Source organism: Lepisosteus oculatus, chromosome 24 (assembly GCF_040954835.1).
Source record: "Lepisosteus oculatus isolate fLepOcu1 chromosome 24, fLepOcu1.hap2, whole genome shotgun sequence".
In the NCBI taxonomy this organism is placed as follows: Eukaryota; Metazoa; Chordata; class Actinopteri; order Semionotiformes; family Lepisosteidae; genus Lepisosteus; species Lepisosteus oculatus.
The window spans coordinates 6,519,414-6,537,207 of record NC_090719.1 but is presented as its reverse complement, the minus strand read 5'-3'; the positions used below and the strand labels follow the sequence as shown (position 1 = coordinate 6,537,207).

Genomic DNA, 17,794 nt, shown 5'->3' with positions numbered 1-17,794 from the left:
TTCTCTAAGGTGTGGGCTTTAATACTAATACTCCAATGGAATGCTTGTTGTGGATAAGTGCAGTTTTAAGTCACCACTTGTAAAATATGACCTTGGACATTGGTGGTGCTGTTATTAGTATTACATGTATTGCAAAACTGGCAACGTCCAGTTTATTTATCCAAAAAGTATTACTGTACATACAATATTCAACTGTTTTGCGTTAGTTACATCTTGGATTACCTTTATTCCACTTACTCATAATAAGAAGAGTTAGCTGTCAGTATGTCTAGATCATTTTTATATTTATAATTTTTTTAATATTATGTGAAGAGTGCATCAAAGATTTGGAAGATTATGTCTCAGCCATTAAGGCCAAAACTGTTGTCATGTTTTGATATAAAGCCTGCTTTAAGCAGAAATTGTGCATTGATTTTACATCAGATAAAAGGGCTTCTGCCATTGAAGAAATATTAAAGCCTCCTCCATTTCAGCTAATGCTTTCATAGTGTACTTTTCCTTCTAAAGGAAGACACTTTACTTTATTATTTGTGCTTCCATTATGTTTCATTACACTAGACATAATCTCTTGTCTGTCAGGTTTCCCTTTACCAATCTAACCTACAACTAAGAAACTACTAAGTTTCTGATCAAACCTCTTCTTTCTTCTCCTTATCCATAGGGAACAGCAGGAAAACCAGGACCAAGGGGACAGAGAGGTCCAACAGTAAGCAGTTTGTCTTCTTTATTCATAATGCCATAATGGCAATTAGCATAATTAAATTTAAATAATTATACATAAAAAGACATTTGCAATGAAGTCAATTTGTATAAATATAGCAAAAGGTATCTGTGTTATTATGGACATTGGTTTCCTCCTGTCTTTTAATAACATATTTACTGATGTCTCTTAATTGTCCCTACAGTATGTGTGTATGCATGTATGCGTATGCGTGTATGATGGACCAGTGTCCTGTCCAGGGTGTAGTCTTTCCCTGTGCCTGTGTCTGCTGGGTTAGGCTCAGGCTTGATGTAACCATCCATAGGATGAAGATTAATAGGGAGGTAGATAGCCAAAGGTAGCAAAGTTATACTTTGCGGGCTGAAGTTTCCATGTGCTTTTCCTGTCAGACCACCCAGGGCTTCATTTTGTACAAGAATCCAGGAGTAAATGCTTTTTTTCCATCTCTCATTTCCTTTTTCAATTTGTTTCAAGGGTCCTCGTGGAGAAAGGGGCCCTAGGGGGCCAACTGGAAAACCGGGGCCAAAGGTTAGTGTGCCTGACCTTTATTTCCCATTTGTATTGCATTCTTTCATTCTTAAAATGGCACTTATTATTCCTTAAACTGTCACCTTTCTAACTGGATTGTCTGTTCTCTGTTCCTCTCAACAGGGAAACTCAGGAAGTGATGGTCCGCCAGGGCCTCCAGGTGAAAGGGTATGATAAGCTATGATTACTACACTCATTAGAGAGAAATTACTTTTTCACTCTGCTCTTTTTATTGTTTTGTCTTACCTCAATTTTTAGGATAAGAGTTGTAGAAAGAATGAGAGAAAATATGGCTACAGTGATGTTTTGTTTTATTTTTCAGGGTCTACCAGGACCTCAGGGACCTACTGGATTTCCTGGACCAAAAGGCCCTCCAGTTAGTACCTCTTTAAAACAGAAACACCTCACCAACACACTTTTCAGGCTGCCTGATACCCAAATGTCCTGTGAAATGCCTAACTGAGCCATTAATAGAGAATACTTCATCTTGACCTTCTAATAATAAAATAACTATGAGATGTACAAGATATTGCTGAGTACCAATAGTGTACCATACAAGTTTTTCTTATTTTTAGAATATGAAACAGTTTTTTTCTCTTTGCTAATGGTTGAACTACATTTCTGAAGATTTGAATCATCAGATTAGAAAGATCTACTTGGTTAAATTGTGAGATGATCTTTGATGTTTTCTGACTAATGTATATGTCTGTTTCAGGGCCCAGCTGGAAAAGATGGGCTCCCTGGACACCCTGGTCAGAGAGGTGAAACTGTAAGTGCCCTTCTTTACAGTTTTGTCTCACTACAAAACTGTACAGTGCCATCCTCTGGAAGAGTTGATCCACAAATATGGAAAGAATCATAACAGTAATTTCCACCATAATTGTACCCTTGAAAATACTGCTAATTAAAATTCGACATTGAGTCTTCAACTCAGAGTGTAAATGAAGTCTTGGAGGTAAGAAAGATAAATTATTTCCAGTGTTTCCTCACACAACTAAACAACTGACAGACTGGATATCACAAGAAAAGGAAAAACTGAACAGAAGTAATAGGCACAGAGGAAGAAAGGAGGTAGAGGAAGATTGACAAGGAAGATGCTTTTGGATCATTACCTTCTGTATTCATTCACGTGGTGGGTGTTTTAGGACAAAGTTCATTGCTGGTTTATGAAGAAAAAGTAAAGTTTTATTCCACGCTGAAAAGAGAAGAAAAGAAACACAGTGTTTCAGCTGTGGAGCCTTTTTTGGGTGTTTTTTTCTTCTCTTTTCAGCATGGAATAAACCTTTACTTGTTCCTTTGCAGTCTACGCATACTGATGTAGCTACCCAGTTGAACTAATTGCTGGTTCATGCTTGTAAGCATTCAGTTGCTCACTCACCCTTTTATTGTCCTATCTACAGGGTTTTCAAGGCAAGACAGGTCCTCCCGGGCCACCAGGTGTAGTCGGACCCCAGGTAAGTTACCTGGAGACTTGGTACACCTACTGTACCTTGTTCTCTCACCTAGCCAGAGAGACACATTGTATTGGAATCTAAATATATGTGGCTCATCAAGAGACATGCTTGGTTCCTGTGGTGCTGTTGATAGTAGAAATAAGGGAATGAAGAGTTCATCTGCCTCATGGAATTCGTTCAACTGATAATAAGTGAAGTGCTAAATCACGTTGGGTCTTTCTTACATATCAGTACTGACTATGTTGCAGAGGGATTGGAAGCAGTAGGTAGGTATGGGACAACAGATAAAATAAATTTGGACAAATTGTAATTAAAGTTAAATTCAAAATTTAATTATCTTAGCTTATTACTGTACCTCCCTCTTGAACCAGCAGTAGCAATAGGCAGATCAATAAACAAACCTGAATTATTCAGAGGTGGATAGTTTGATAAAATGCTAGTGAAAAGTAAAAACATGCAGCATTTCAAATACAAGGGAGCACATTAAACAACATTTCTGTGACCTTACATAGCAAAATTATGATAAGCTATGAGCTATGAGACTTTCTTAGATTTTGTATACCAGAAAAATCTAATAATAGAAAGTTGGCTTGTTATAATGAGTACAAAATATTAAATGTCTAAAAGGATAGAACAAGATTTCTAAAACAGATAGCAGAGTGCACCATTTTGTACTTATAAATGTAATATAAATGTATAAGGAGAGTCAAAAGTCAAAATAGTGTCATAAAAAATACTATGGAGGGTGTCCTTTATAACAGGGCTACTCACTTTGCAGCTCCTCCAGTCCATTCCACCACACATTTTTCTATTATTGTATTCCATAATTGATAACAAGAATCATCAACATAAGGAGCTACAGTAGTTACAACAAAGTATAGCAAAGTCTGCTTTACAGTATTTTCTTATTGTAAATATGACACTTTTTGAATGTACAAAGTAAAATCTGTCTAGACATGGAAATAAAAATACATTTTCTGTAAAACAAATCAAAACAAAAAAAAGTTAAAGATAACATTTCTAAGATAAAATAAATTATTTCCACATAGTAATGTACAAAGTGAAGTTTAAAGATACTCATTGTTCTTAACAGAACAATCCTTTAAATATCAAATATTATTTCTGTTTAATTTGTTTTTAATTGTTAAAGGGTTGATTTGGGTGTATATTTTTTGTATGATACATGGAATTCTTAGTGAAAATTCAGGAGGGATGACAGAAACCAAGTAGATCTCCATCACCTCTGCTACTCTAATAGTAAATCTCTCTGTTTCCCTCATATTCGTCTTTCTGCTCTTGGTTAACTCCTCTCTCTGTATGGGGGCCCTAATTTTGTCTTTCTGAGGCCATATTGGCACTCAATCAAGCAAGTTAAGCTAAAGTGTCTTATGTCAGACTCCTCAATAAACATTCCTGAATGGAATTTCTTATTGGGAGATGTCATTCCACATGAATCTTGTTTTATGTTTTTATTGTGTAAAGGAATTTATGGTTAACACACCAAGACAGCTCATTTTAAAAAGGGTCCTACAGGATCCAGACCATGATATCATAAGCACATGGAATAATTTCAAATAAAAAAGCTATTGTCATCTGTAACTGGGCGGCACTACAAGAACAGGGTCCAGAAAATATTTATAGAAGTATCATAAGCCACCTGTTCAGGTGGCCGCCTACTCCACATTTAATTCTACTTGTGTTCCACAGGGTCCTACTGGTGAGACTGGACCAATGGGAGAGCGGGGACACCCAGGACCCCCTGGTCCCCCAGGTGAGCAAGGACTTCCAGGAGCTGCTGGGAAAGAAGGTGCCAAGGTGGGTCCTTTAAGATAAGACAATGGACATTATATATTTATGAGTGTATGTCATTGTCACTTTATCATATCGTGGCATAGTAAATGTTAAATGGCCAGTCAACATTTAAATAAGTAATTAGAAAAAGCCCCAACATAAAGTATGTTATGACTGCATTATCTTGCTTGGTGTTTTGCAATTGTAATATAATTTCAGTGGGCTATCATCTCCCAAGACTTGTCAGAACTGTTTCAAAACAATACTATAAGTGTTGTACTATAAACAATATATGTAAGTGCGAAGACAAACTGATCTGAGTTTTAGAAAGATCCAAGTTTGCCTTTTTTGTTGTTGTCTTAAAAGTTCAAGATGCAAGTTTAGGACTGTTCCTTTGAGCTTGAGCTTCAGCATTTCTTGTGAATTGGCCAGCTTTAAATGCTAATTGTGACTGAGCTGAAATTGTCATTTCAGGGCGATCCTGGTCCCGGGGGGCCACATGGCAAAGATGGCCCCCCTGGTCTTAGAGGTTTCCCTGGAGACAGAGGGCTCCCAGGTCCATTGGTAAGTAAACTGGAAGTGAATAATCAATGTGATTCACCTGATTGATTGGAAGTGTTCCCATTATTTTTTGAAAGTCTTCCACACTGCTGGTTCTAGAAATGTTGCTTTTTTTGTATTACTGCACATTAAAACCTCTGGAAAAATTTAGCAGTGAACCATTATTCAACATTAGAGATTTTAACTGAACAAAGAGTTTTAACTTCCATTTTGTGCTCACTTTACAATACTTGAATTCTTAATCCTTTCTCTCCTAATGGTAAATAAATTCATTTGCACACCCCAAGTGTTTTGTACTATGTATGTATTAAGTGTATGTTTGGGATAATTAAAGTTCTTTTTTATGCGGATGGATGTTTGAATTCATTCACTTTAAAGAGACATTCTTCATGTAGCAGTGGCTGCTTTGAAAATCCTGTTGGTTTTCAAGGTATATTTTCTTCTTTGCAGGGTGCTCCTGGTTTGAAAGGCAATGAAGGCCCCAATGGTCCACCAGGTCCAGCAGTAAGTACTGCAGATACACATTCTTGTAAAAGGAATATTCAAGTTTTTAACATTGTGTTTTGGGAAATAGTCATTTTGTGCCCTTCGATGAATTGGCATCCCACCCCGGCTTTGGTAGATTTTGAACCACTGTGACCCTCTGGCAGTTACTGGATGGATATGTATGATAAATTAACAAAAATCTAAATTGTTGATAGAAATAAAAAAAAGAGTGAAGCCAGGGAATACCACTGAGGAATCCAGAATAAATGCTTTTAAGAACTTAAAGTCTTATATGAAATTTACAATACACACCTGACAAACTACTGAAGATTAACAGGTGTCAGCCTGGGCAGTACCTGGATGGGAGACCAGAAGGTTGCTGCTGGAAGAGGTGTTCGTGGGGGCAGTAGGGGGCGCTCACCTTATGGTCTGTGTGTGTTTTAATGCCCAAGTATAGTGACAGGGACACTATACTATAAAAAAGGCACTGTGCTTTGGATGGGATGTAATACTGAGGTCCTGACTCTCTGTGGCCTGTAGAAATCCCAGGGTATTTCTTGAAAAGTGTAGGAGCCCCCCAGTGTCCTGGCCTAATTTCACATTGGCCTTTACCAATGTTGGCCTCCTAGTAATCCCCATCTATGAATTGGCTTCATCACTCTGTTCTGCTCCCCATTGATAGCTGATGTGTGGTGAGTGTACTGGTGCACTATGGCTGCCATCACATCATCCAGGTGAGTGCTGCACACTGATGGTGGTGGAGGTAGAGTCCCCATTACCTGTAAAGTGCTTTCAGCGGAGTGTCACAAAAAGCACTATATAAGTGTAAGGAATTATTATTATTTAATTTGTTTTGGGTTGGAAAATGCACCATATAAAAAAATGCAGAAATCACAAATAAATATTATTATTGATTTGATTTTTTTCATTTTAATTTGATAGATTTTACATTTGTAAATGAAAGCAGATGATAACTAAAAGACTGGAGGTTGAAATGGAAATACTAGCCTGTCCCAGTGTTTGTCTGACATACTGTACATTTCTATTCATAGGGTTCTCCTGGAGAAAGAGGGCCAGCTGGCCCTGCTGGTCCAACTGGACTTCCAGGACGACCTGGACCTCAGGGACCCCCAGGCCCAGCAGGAGAAAAAGGAGCACCGGTATGAAAGGCATTCTTAAGCTGACATTAAAATGAAATCCTTTGTATTTAAAATCTATTGCAGATGCTAGATTTAGATGCATTGTCTATGAAGATCTGGGCTTTCTAACTTCATCTTTTCTCAACAATATTTAATTTTTCTTGTCACTGTTAAATACAGCTTATTTGATACATTCAAATTACAGTTTTCTAGAGGTTGATTAGGATGCTCTCTTAACATTTTATTCTTGTATTATGAATCTTGTATTCTTATTCTTGTATTGTAGTTATTTGGTGTGGGCTTTCCCAGTTTTATTTCTGGTAACAAAGACTTGACAAAGCTCTGACATTTAAATATGATTAAACATTTAAAATAAATAGAATTGCAGTTAAATATTTTTTCTTTGGTTGAGATTTATCATGCAAATAGGAGTATATTAAAACTGTACCTGTTATGTGTACCTGTTATTTGCACTAAGGATTATAATGCAACCATGAATCAAGTTGTAATTTATTTGTTTGCCTTTGCAAACTATTTCTTATAATAATCTCACTCAATGAGATAATCAAAAGCAATATCAAGTCTCTATTGCAGCTTCAGCAGAGAACAGTCAAAATATCATACATAATATCATAAACTAATGTGTCAAATGCCAGTGAAGGGTGCTCTGTTCGCGCTGAGGGAGATAAAAGAAAGAACAATCTTTAAGGTGGAATAAGATGACAAACCAATGTGATATTCTTATTCACTTGTTGAAATATCCATGTGGTTAAGTTACAAAATAAACAGAATAAATATATAAATATCATTATGTAAAAGCCACAAAATAAGAAATCACAGCAGAGTGTAAAATGTATACGTCACATTCATATGTATCAGTTATTTATATGTGCAAGTTATTTTCTCTTGCCTGTAGTCAGTTTTCCTTGAAACTGCTATTTTGTTTAAATTGATATCCGTTAATCCATTTTTTTAAATAAGTTCTGACAACAGCAGGTAGAGAAGCAAGCACAACGATTCGATTTCCATTTGTTCTAACATTTGTGCTCTTGGGGTTAGATTGAGAGCTGTGATGTATGTAAAAAAAAGTTTTACGTTATGATTTCCAATATCCTAATTTTACTGTAGTTTGAAAATGTAGTTTTTCCACATTTACTACTGACATTTTCATGAGAAATCTCTCCTGGTATTTGCTAATGTTTTCCTCCTGTAGTAAATGAGACGCACTGTAAAACAACAAAGTCAGCAAGAGAGATGCTTTCTCTCATCAGAAAGAAACATGCTCTCCTCTCTTGTATTCCAGGGAGAGAAAGGTCCACAGGGCCCAGCTGGAAGAGATGGCATTCAGGGTCCAGTGGGCCTACCAGGACCAGCCGGACCACTGGGACCACCTGGAGAGGACGGGGACAAAGTGAGGAAATGACAGGGCACCAAACAGGGCACTTACTGTATACTGAAAAAATAATTTCTGATAGATGTAGTAGCTGTTTCTTTTTATTTGTGTATATAAATCTTCCAATATAAAGGTTAGAATATACCAATACTTTTATTAAGACTGGAGAAGCCTTACCTGAAGATAATAAAAGTGATGTGTGGTTTGATAATAATTATAGTATTAAAGCTATTATTATTGAAAAAAATACAGTTTTATGAAAGGTTTTCAGATTTCACATTGTTTTATATACTATAAATTATTTTCAGTTTGTCTTCAAATAACTTTGTTATTTGTACTGATTGAGCTTCTTTGTGTGGCAGGCTGACATGAATTCTTTCATGGAAGTCCATAGAATACTTGTATATCTGATAGAGATCAAAGTAGTACTGTATGTTTTCCACAAGGAATTTGTACTTGGTTGTTTAAACTTGCATTGTAGTTGTGCTGTTGTTTCTGAATAGATTAAATAGTAAACAGGGTTAGTGGTGCTGGGCAGGAGGCAGTACAGCAACCAGATATAGGTGTTACAAATGCAGCAGTTAATTGTTTTTTTTTCTATTCTAATCCCCTAAGACCAAGCATTTGTCAGGTCATAGATTTTGAAATACATTTAATGAAACATAAGGGAGTACCAAATATCTACAATAGAATGTAACCGTATTTAATATTTTTTACTTTTTTACTAAACTGCAGCATTATAAATCACATCAGTTATCAAAAGGGAAGCACCATTAGACACTTGGTTATATAAAACAAAAGGGATAAAATAAACTTTACCTGTAATGTAAAGTAGGTGATGCTACACACTTGCTTGACTGTTGATAAGCACATAATCCCCTTTCCTGCACCAAAAGCTCAGGAAAAGTTAAGCTCATCCATTTGATTTGTGGTAACAGACATCAATGCAGATGGTGACATCTGCTTACTCGGAAATGTAAACTGCAGACAAGTGCCAAATATCACAGCACGAGTCCCCTGTGATCCTCAGATCTGGCAAAGAAAAAAAACACACTGCCCACATTTGTTTGTCATGCAGAGAAAACAGTCAAGTCTGTGTGGTGTATAAAGTAGACAATATGAAATATTGAGATTAATTATTCATGTGTTTTATTAAACTTCTGGTTTTCTTCTACTAGGGTGAAATTGGTGAGCCAGGCCAGAAAGGAAGCAAAGGAGATAAAGGAGAACATGTGAGATTTTTGCTTTTCTTAACAAAGAGGTTGTGTACAGTTGGCTTTTAGTAAGGTATTAGTCTATTTGCGCTGTTTCAGCTGCTAGTGAAACAGCGACCTCTGTTGGCTCATGGTGTCATTAGTGAGGGACATGCTTCCCTTACAGTAAGCACAGAACCTTTTAAATATCACTGAAAATGTTTAATGTGTCAAAGGATACATGGCTTAAAAAGATTGTCAGAGGAGATTGTCTGTCCTTATTCTCTCCATTTGGACAGCTATAAATGTCAGGCAAAAAGATGTAAAAAATTAAATTTAAAGATGGATGATGTTGAAGATTAAAGACGGGATAGTTTTAAAGATAAGAAAACTGGCATGTCCAGATTGGGAAGTTATACACTAAAAATAATGTGTGATTAAAGCATGTGAACAAATCATATGTACACTATGAAAGATTGGTGGAAAATAATGTCAACTATTGTGGAAATGTGCTCAATACATAAGGATCAATAAATACTATTATACCTAACACAATAAGTGATGATATCCATTGAAGAGTTGACAACATTGCGTTTTTATAACTGTTTTTTCTGGCTACAAGTCTTAGAACAATCACACAATTGGGCCATCAATCCTATTTTACAACAATATACAGTAAATTCAAATGTTTGTAATAATGACTAAAATGGTTGTCCTACCAAAACCTTTATAGAGGTTTAATCCATTCTCATAGTGATGCGGAAAACTGTACTCGTTAATAAGTTGATAATATAAAAAGGAGATTTATCCACTTTTGGTATCATTTTTATATAGCCACACACTTTAATGGAGGTATCTCCATAAAAATTAGGCCCCTGCTGTAATAATTATGGTTACTTTTTATGGTCATTGCTCATTTTAGCAGCTATCCAGAATGCTAATGTTCACTACTTTGTTTCTCTAGGGCCCACCCGGTCCCACTGGTCCTCAAGGGCCAATTGGACAGCCTGGTCCAGCTGTGAGTATCTGGATGTATTTTTCTTTCATTCACCAGCTCCTTAATCTGCATTCATTTGACACACATTGCTTTTTAATGGGATACAAACCAGACTTTATAAGTGCTTTCAGATGCTTTTGTTAATACTATTAACTATACATTAATATAGCCTAGGCCCTCTATTAATGGATGCTTTAAGGTAAAGCACATGGCTAAAAGAGTGTGAGTATGACAGTGTAATTTCTTGGTTTTGGAGATTCTGAAATCTTACTGATCTTGACACTTTGATGGAATCCCTTAACATGTAGAACAATTTTGTTTTTTTTCATATATTCATCATGTAAGCCTGCTATATATATATACAGATGTGGATGTTGAAAGCTAAAGCTAAAAACATTAAAATGAAGTGAACTGAACAGTATGCTAAACCAAACTATGACACATTGCTAAAGTAAATTAGGTTGACAAACTCTTAGTTTTTACGATATGTTGAAAGATTTGTTGGTTTCAGTAGGGAAACTGTTGTCAAGGGAAACTGCTGGAAAGTCTAACAGTTCTATTCTTGAGTCATTGTGAGAACTCTAGGGTGGGTTTTGAAGAAGTTAGAAGATACTGTATGTGCATTCATGATTTTGGCTGATTTACAAATAGAGTGCTAAGTGATGCTGTTTGTGCTGTGACAGGGTGCTGATGGAGAGCCCGGCCCTCGTGGACAGCAGGGTCTCTTTGGTCAGAAAGGTGATGAAGGTCCAAGAGGATTTCCTGGACCTCCTGGTCCAGTTGGTTTGCAGGTAATGTCTGATTTCAAAGACTTTGTTGCCACGACTATCCATTTGTTGACAACACAAGACATGTTGTATAGGGTGTATTTTTAAAATTATCACTATAATTACCTTGCAACATATTCATATTCTTGATGAAATGTAGCTTAAATTTGATTAAGTATAAAAACAGTTGTCATTTTTCAAAATTTAGTCATTTAAAATGTGATAAATATATATAAGATCAGATCACTTTATCGGCCATATACAATTTCTTGTATTAGGAATTTGTCTTTTCACATATCCCAACTTGCTCTCCATGAGACACACAGATAGGGAGAGAGGCCTGGGGTCAGAGCACAGGGTCAGCCATTTTATACAGCACCCCTGGAGCAGTAGGGGTGAAGGGCCTTCCTCAGGGACCCAATAGAGTAGGATTTCTCTGCCAACCATGGGATATGAACCAGCAACTTTCCAGCCACAGGCGCAGATCCTTAGCCACAGATCCACCACACCAAGCCCTATGAAAGGAGAAGGAGTAATGCATATTTCAGTGGTATCTGAAGCTGATGTCACATAATGATCTTGAGTATGTGACAATGGCAACATAAAACCAAAGATGTAAATCTGCCAAAACAATCACCAGTTAACTCAAATGAAACCATATGATGTGGTTGGATGAAACACAAACTAGGGTATTGGACAGTCTCAACGGGAGCATTATAGTACAAAATGATGAAACACAAGATGAATATCTCTTCTATTCAGTATATAAATAAGTCTGTTCTGCTTACTACGCTTACTCTTGTACTACATTAGTTAGTATGCATCCTCTAATCCTGCTCTCCTAGGTAGAATGGAAGAACAGATGGATAACCAGGTGCTGGTGGCTCCTGTTAAAAAGCTTTGTCATTAATGGAATTTACTAAAAAAATATGTAAAGCATGTGTCAATCTCAATAACTAAGAGATTAATATCGCAATCAATGTTCTTGATTAGTTGATGTTATGAGTTGGAAAAAGTTAACAAAGGTGTTCCTGCAAAAGTGAAAATGTGAAGGAGGGGTGGAAAAAGTCAAGTGGAATGAGAAGGGGGCTTACTAAGGTATGTATTTATAACTGTTTAGCAACACATGTCAAGGCGGGTTTCAAGTTAGAGCTGCTGAGGTTAAAGACACTTTGGTTGCTGTCATTCCTTCAAACCATTAAGGAGCACCATTAAAGGTAGACAGAAATGGGTAGACAGAAAGCACATTTTCTTAAGAAGACCAAACAGATACATTCTCTGGCATAAAGGAATGGATGATACTGACAGGGTAAAAGAAATAAACCTGTATGATCTTGAACAAAGATCCCAATGTACTTAATACCTTTGTATTTCAATGCTAATTCTGAATAAGTACATTGGGTTGACTTTGTTGATGCCTTCAAGGATTTTGTGGAGGTTGGGAATACGCTATTTTTAAACCAGTACTTTGGTTTCTTCCAATAAAAAGGTGGATGGGGTCTTCAGATGGTTTAGATGGACCAAGTGGCCTTCTCTCATTTGTAACCTTGCTTCTGTTCTTATGCTATCAAAGTTAAAGGATGGTTCACAAAAGACTGAATAATCTTATAAATATATGTAATTGTTTTTGACACATTTTATTTATACATTTTTCAGTGTATACAATTATTTAACTTTTTATTCTATTAGAATATTAAAGGTGTACCTGCCATATAAGTAAGATATTTATGCTTTACCTTTTCGACTTCTAATTACCATTCATAAAATAACTATATTTGGAACATAAGAAACATCAATGTGGAGGCTGCTGTATGCTTAAGACAGAATTAAGACAGAATTATTATCTACTGTAAATTTTTTAAACTTGGGGTTATAGGATATTGTGTCATAATCAGATATGTAAAGGTATTTTCATTCTTTCAGTTATGCTCTTTTATCATTCCTACCTTTTATATGACTTTTTTTCACAGTAATGTGGTCATAAAAGTATTCAAACATACTGCCTCAGTTTCCAGACTTAATTAATACATCACACAATTCAGTCTTCTGCTGCTCAACTAATTTTCTTGGATCTATTAAAAATCTGTTAAAAGAATGCACAATGTACCACGTCCTATGACCACATCAATGTACACGGCTGCTACTGTATTTAGTTTCACATAGCTAGTAAAAGAGATGGCTATATAAGGAGTTATGCACTTGAATAATAGTATCTTCCTCCTAATATTTCAGGGACTGCCAGGTCCACCGGGTGAAAAAGGTGAAACAGGAGATGTGGGTCAGATGGTAAGCCACGCTTTGCCCTTTCACACCTTTTGTTTTTTCCATTTCGTACAAGTCCTTTCTGTTGCTAAAAAGTGTTGTTAAAAACCCTAATTTTAACTTTGAAAGGAATATTTCACCAAGGAAATGGAGATGATTTCAACTTAACTTCTTTTTGTGGTGGTTACCATTTTCTTTGTTAGACTCCACCCCTAGTCTCTAGTTCCAGCAATCTTGCTACCATCAAGCTGCAATGTCAGTCTAAATATGGATTCATGGAGCTCAAAGATGAGATGTATATAACTGTCAAATCACAGTGCTAACTGATTTTCTCTGGAATTCAAGCTCTGAATACATTATCTTACATATTATGATTTACTCACTGCATATCCTTTTCATTCAAGGGCCCCCCTGGTCCTCCAGGTCCCAGAGGGCCCTCAGGTCCACCAGGAGCAGATGGCCCACAAGGACCCCCTGGTGGAATTGGGAACCCTGGAGCTGTTGGTGAGAAGGTGAGGAACCCCCCCCTCCCCCCTATTAAAAAAAACATTTCTCATCTCCGGTTATGTTAGCTATTTCTTTCAACTCTGTTGTATTTATTATATTAGGATTAATATGAACACATCCTACATAAATACACTTTGCATGTTAATCATTACTTTTTTTAAATTTAATAAAAAACCAGTGACCTAGAGGGAGAAGGATGGCTACCACTCAGACATTGTAAACATTGAGCCATTAACCAGCTGTTAGTTTTAGTATAAGTTTGTTTTACAATATTTCTTTGATTTTTGTGTTTTTTATTTGCTGAGTGTCATTTAATACAGTTCCTAAGATGTCTGTATGATATGTACACTTTCAGTTGACAGTATTTTCTTTCAGCATTAAACATCCCCCAGGAGTTCATTTCTGTCTAGAACAAGAGTTTTCTGCATACATTGTTGTATTTTTTATATAATTTGATCTCAAAGCCATTTCCATTGGAGTTTATAAACAGCAAACATGAAAGGTATACCTTTTTAATGCAAGAAAATTAGTAATGTCATTATGTATTTTTGTAAACTGAAATGTTGAGAGCTGCAGGACCCATATGGGATTTCCATCTCTATTCCACAGAGCAGTTGCTTTTTCAAAAAAGTCATTGTCATCTATAAATCGTCATCATATGCTATATGAATAATGCATAATGGTAATTTTCAGAAAGGTACAAGAAATAGCTGTTTCCCTATTATTTGAGCTCATTAGTGTGATATATGGTAGCTACTGTACCTAACCTTCGACAAATTAAATGGACTTACAGGGGGTGGACAGAATAACGGAAATACCTAACAATATATTAATATCAAGAACCTAATAAAGAGTAGGGCCACCCTTTGCCTTCAGAACAACATCAATCCTTCTTGCATGTCATATAAGTCCTGAACTGTGTGTAGTGGGATATTACACCATCTTCGAGATGAAAAGCCTCCAATTCTTTGAGGGATGAAAGAGGTGGAAATCTACTTTGCACTCTGCGCTCCAGAACTTCCTATAAAGGTTCAATGATGTTAAGATCTGGTGATTGGGGAGGCCATGGAAGGTATTTGACTTCATCCTGGTGTTCATGAAACCACTCTTGAATTTGTTTAGCAGTGTGTATGGGGACATTATCATCCTGGAATATGGGAACATCCTGAGGAAACAGTGTAAAATGGCCTCATATTCCTTGGCTGTTATACAACCACGCAGAGCAATCATCGGACCTAATGACTCCCGCGAGATGGCTGCCTATACTATTACTTATCCCCCACCATGTTTAACAGTTGGCAACAGACATTGTGGGTTGAAGGCATCCTTTGGCTTTCTCCAAACGTAAACATGTCCAGATGTAGGAAATAGGGTGAAAGATGACTCATTAGACCATATAAGTTTTTTCAAATTGCTCAGGGATCCAGGTTTTGTGCTCCTTAACCTTGTGATCCAGGTTATGTGTCTTTGTGCGTTGACCTTGAATACAAGCATTTTCTTTTTGTTGAGACTGGGTCACAGAGGTGCCGATTCAATTCTGTGGTAATTTTTGAGGCTGTACTTTTGTGGCATTTGTTGGTGATCTTCGACTTGCGGCCACTATTCCTCTTTGCCAGTGCAGTTTGTCCATGTTTGTCATACACTGTCATTATTTTTTAGACTGTTCCCCTTGACACATTAAATACTTTTGCAGTTTTTGTGACCAATGCACCTGCAATTCGGACACCGGCTACTTGGCATCTTTGGAACTCTGTTAGTTGCCTCATGTTGCTTTGAAAACTCACATATCAAAGTACTAATTGTAGACCTCTTTTATAGCTGACAGATACTGCTAATTGACTATTAACCTAATATGACTCACCTTTGCAGCTGCATTTGTCATTGTGATTTAGTCACTTCAAAGTTTAACTCCTTTTTCATGTGGTGTTTTCGTTATATTGTCCACCCCCTGTATACTGTATATCTTACAAAGGTAACACCTTTCAGGGTAATGGTGTCTTTTAAGTGCGTGCAATATCTTTGACATTTGGAAATTAAAATTACTATTAAAATTAGTTCAGTATGAATATATTTATCCGATGAATATGTTTATTAATGGTTTATATATAATGCATTTATTATAAATGTTTGCTTTTAAAAACATTTTAAAAAGTATAAAATAGCTAAGTAATACTAATTGTCTAAGAATCTGATCTGTCACTGATTGAACCTTATTCTTAAAGAGGTGAAATAAAAAATCTGGTAAGAAAGTTCCAGCACCAATCATTTCCTGAATGAAATTACTTCATTTGCATGCATTAAATATCATGTGTCAGGTGTTTGTTTAGTCTTTAATTTTGTATAAGTCTTTGTAGATGTCTTTTAATTTTCTATTGATTGACAATCCTCAATTTTCGTATAATCTTCAAACTTTACTAGTTTATTAAATATATAGTAGAATCTAGATAATCAATGTAAATTTACAGTGGTCCTAATACAAAACCCTCTGGTACTCCATTCATTAATTCACTTTGACCCCCATATTTATACATTCTGTTTACTGTCCATCTATCATGTTTTATTTGATAGACATGCATTACATTGAATGTCACTACACTTGTCATGAACACTACAAAAATAATTACCTTTTATTTAGTATTGTATGAAAAGCTATCTGAAAATCTAGATATACCATATTAACTTCATTCACTTGATTACGTCATAACATAGGAAAAAAAACACAATGGTTAGTTCTGGTTTCTAGTATTTCTTCTGTTTCAAGCAGGCTTTTTTGTTTTAAATATTTCTTTCCTTCTGTTCATTTGTCACTAAGGGTGAAACTGGTGAGACCGGAGAACCTGGTCTTCAAGGAGATGTTGGCCCACCTGTAAGTCAACACATGATATTGTATCCTACTTCATATTTTAACACTAAATTGCTAGAATCAATTATAGAAATGAAAACCAATGAAACCCTAAGCATTATAATTTTTTTATTTATATATATTATATTTTATACTGGAATGTATTTAATTGTTTGTTTAGTCTTTTGGTTTTCCCTCACATGCATTTATTTACATTTTGTTGTGAGATAATGAAATGGTAATGTCCTAATGTCTGATGAAGAACCATGTGGATAATCTAGGGTCCCAGAGGTGAGAGAGGAGAGAAAGGAGAAGCTGGCCCGCCAGGTTCTGCAGGACCACCTGGCCCAAAAGGTCCTCCTGGAGACGATGGGCCAAAGGGCAGTCCTGTAAGTACATATAGAACAGGTCACTTTCCATTCATTTTCCAGTGCACACAGGACATAAACATTGCACAGATTGTCTGCCTAAATTAATTAATGTGAACACAACAGTCTTGGTAGGAATTGAACTGTCACGTGATACCCAGAAATACTACTTTACGGTGGAGGATAGGGGTACAGATATTAAAGTACATGCTTTAAAAATAAAATGACTGTCATTGATGTTATGTGACTGTTACAACTAGGAATACTAGTTTGTCTTTGTTTTTCATTTTAATACATTTGGTGTTTATAATTAAGCACATCAACACCCAAAACGTTTTCATTGAGCTTTTTTCTAACTATAGGTCTCCCTCTGCCAGCAGGTTAAGCAGTTGTCTTGATTATATTGACAATGTAAATATTTCCCTGAATTCAACCTCTTCATACTCAGATTTACTTTCAAACACAATAGGTGCTTATTAATTTTCCATACGTTTGATTGGCATGAAAACTGTGTTGATTATATTTTGACGTCTCTTTTTTTTTTCAGGGTCCCGTTGGTTTCCCTGGTGATCCTGGTCCTCCTGGAGAGCCTGGCCAACCTGTAGGTCTTTGTAGAATTTGTTGGTATTGTTAACCAAACTTTAATAGCAACAATAGAGATACCTTCATACTGTATGATACATACTTTACAAATCATGCAGTAGTTAGAATGTCCCACAGAAATTGTACATCTATTGAATTTTCATACAGTTGTGTGTTAAGGACTGCTTTTTCTTTTACAAACA

At 36.2% G+C, this 17,794-nt stretch overlaps 1 protein-coding gene across 3 annotated transcripts in view; it reads left to right on the top strand.

Annotated features, from left to right (window-relative positions):
- Nucleotides 1-17,794, top strand: part of col5a1 (procollagen, type V, alpha 1) — a 165,567-nt gene that overhangs the window by 127,950 nt on the left and 19,823 nt on the right. For all 3 annotated transcript variants that reach the window (XM_015366905.2, XM_015366903.2, XM_015366902.2), the window contains exons 33-51: nt 662-706; nt 1,196-1,249; nt 1,373-1,417; nt 1,572-1,625; nt 1,965-2,018; nt 2,650-2,703; nt 4,411-4,518; nt 4,969-5,058; nt 5,506-5,559; nt 6,594-6,701; nt 7,984-8,091; nt 9,252-9,305; nt 10,231-10,284; nt 10,947-11,054; nt 13,263-13,316; nt 13,697-13,804; nt 16,612-16,665; nt 16,923-17,030; nt 17,557-17,610. In XM_015366905.2, the coding sequence (XP_015222391.1) occupies nt 662-706; nt 1,196-1,249; nt 1,373-1,417; nt 1,572-1,625; nt 1,965-2,018; nt 2,650-2,703; nt 4,411-4,518; nt 4,969-5,058; nt 5,506-5,559; nt 6,594-6,701; nt 7,984-8,091; nt 9,252-9,305; nt 10,231-10,284; nt 10,947-11,054; nt 13,263-13,316; nt 13,697-13,804; nt 16,612-16,665; nt 16,923-17,030; nt 17,557-17,610 (1,368 nt within the window). The remainder of the gene's footprint in view (nt 1-661; nt 707-1,195; nt 1,250-1,372; nt 1,418-1,571; nt 1,626-1,964; nt 2,019-2,649; nt 2,704-4,410; nt 4,519-4,968; nt 5,059-5,505; nt 5,560-6,593; nt 6,702-7,983; nt 8,092-9,251; nt 9,306-10,230; nt 10,285-10,946; nt 11,055-13,262; nt 13,317-13,696; nt 13,805-16,611; nt 16,666-16,922; nt 17,031-17,556; nt 17,611-17,794) is intronic.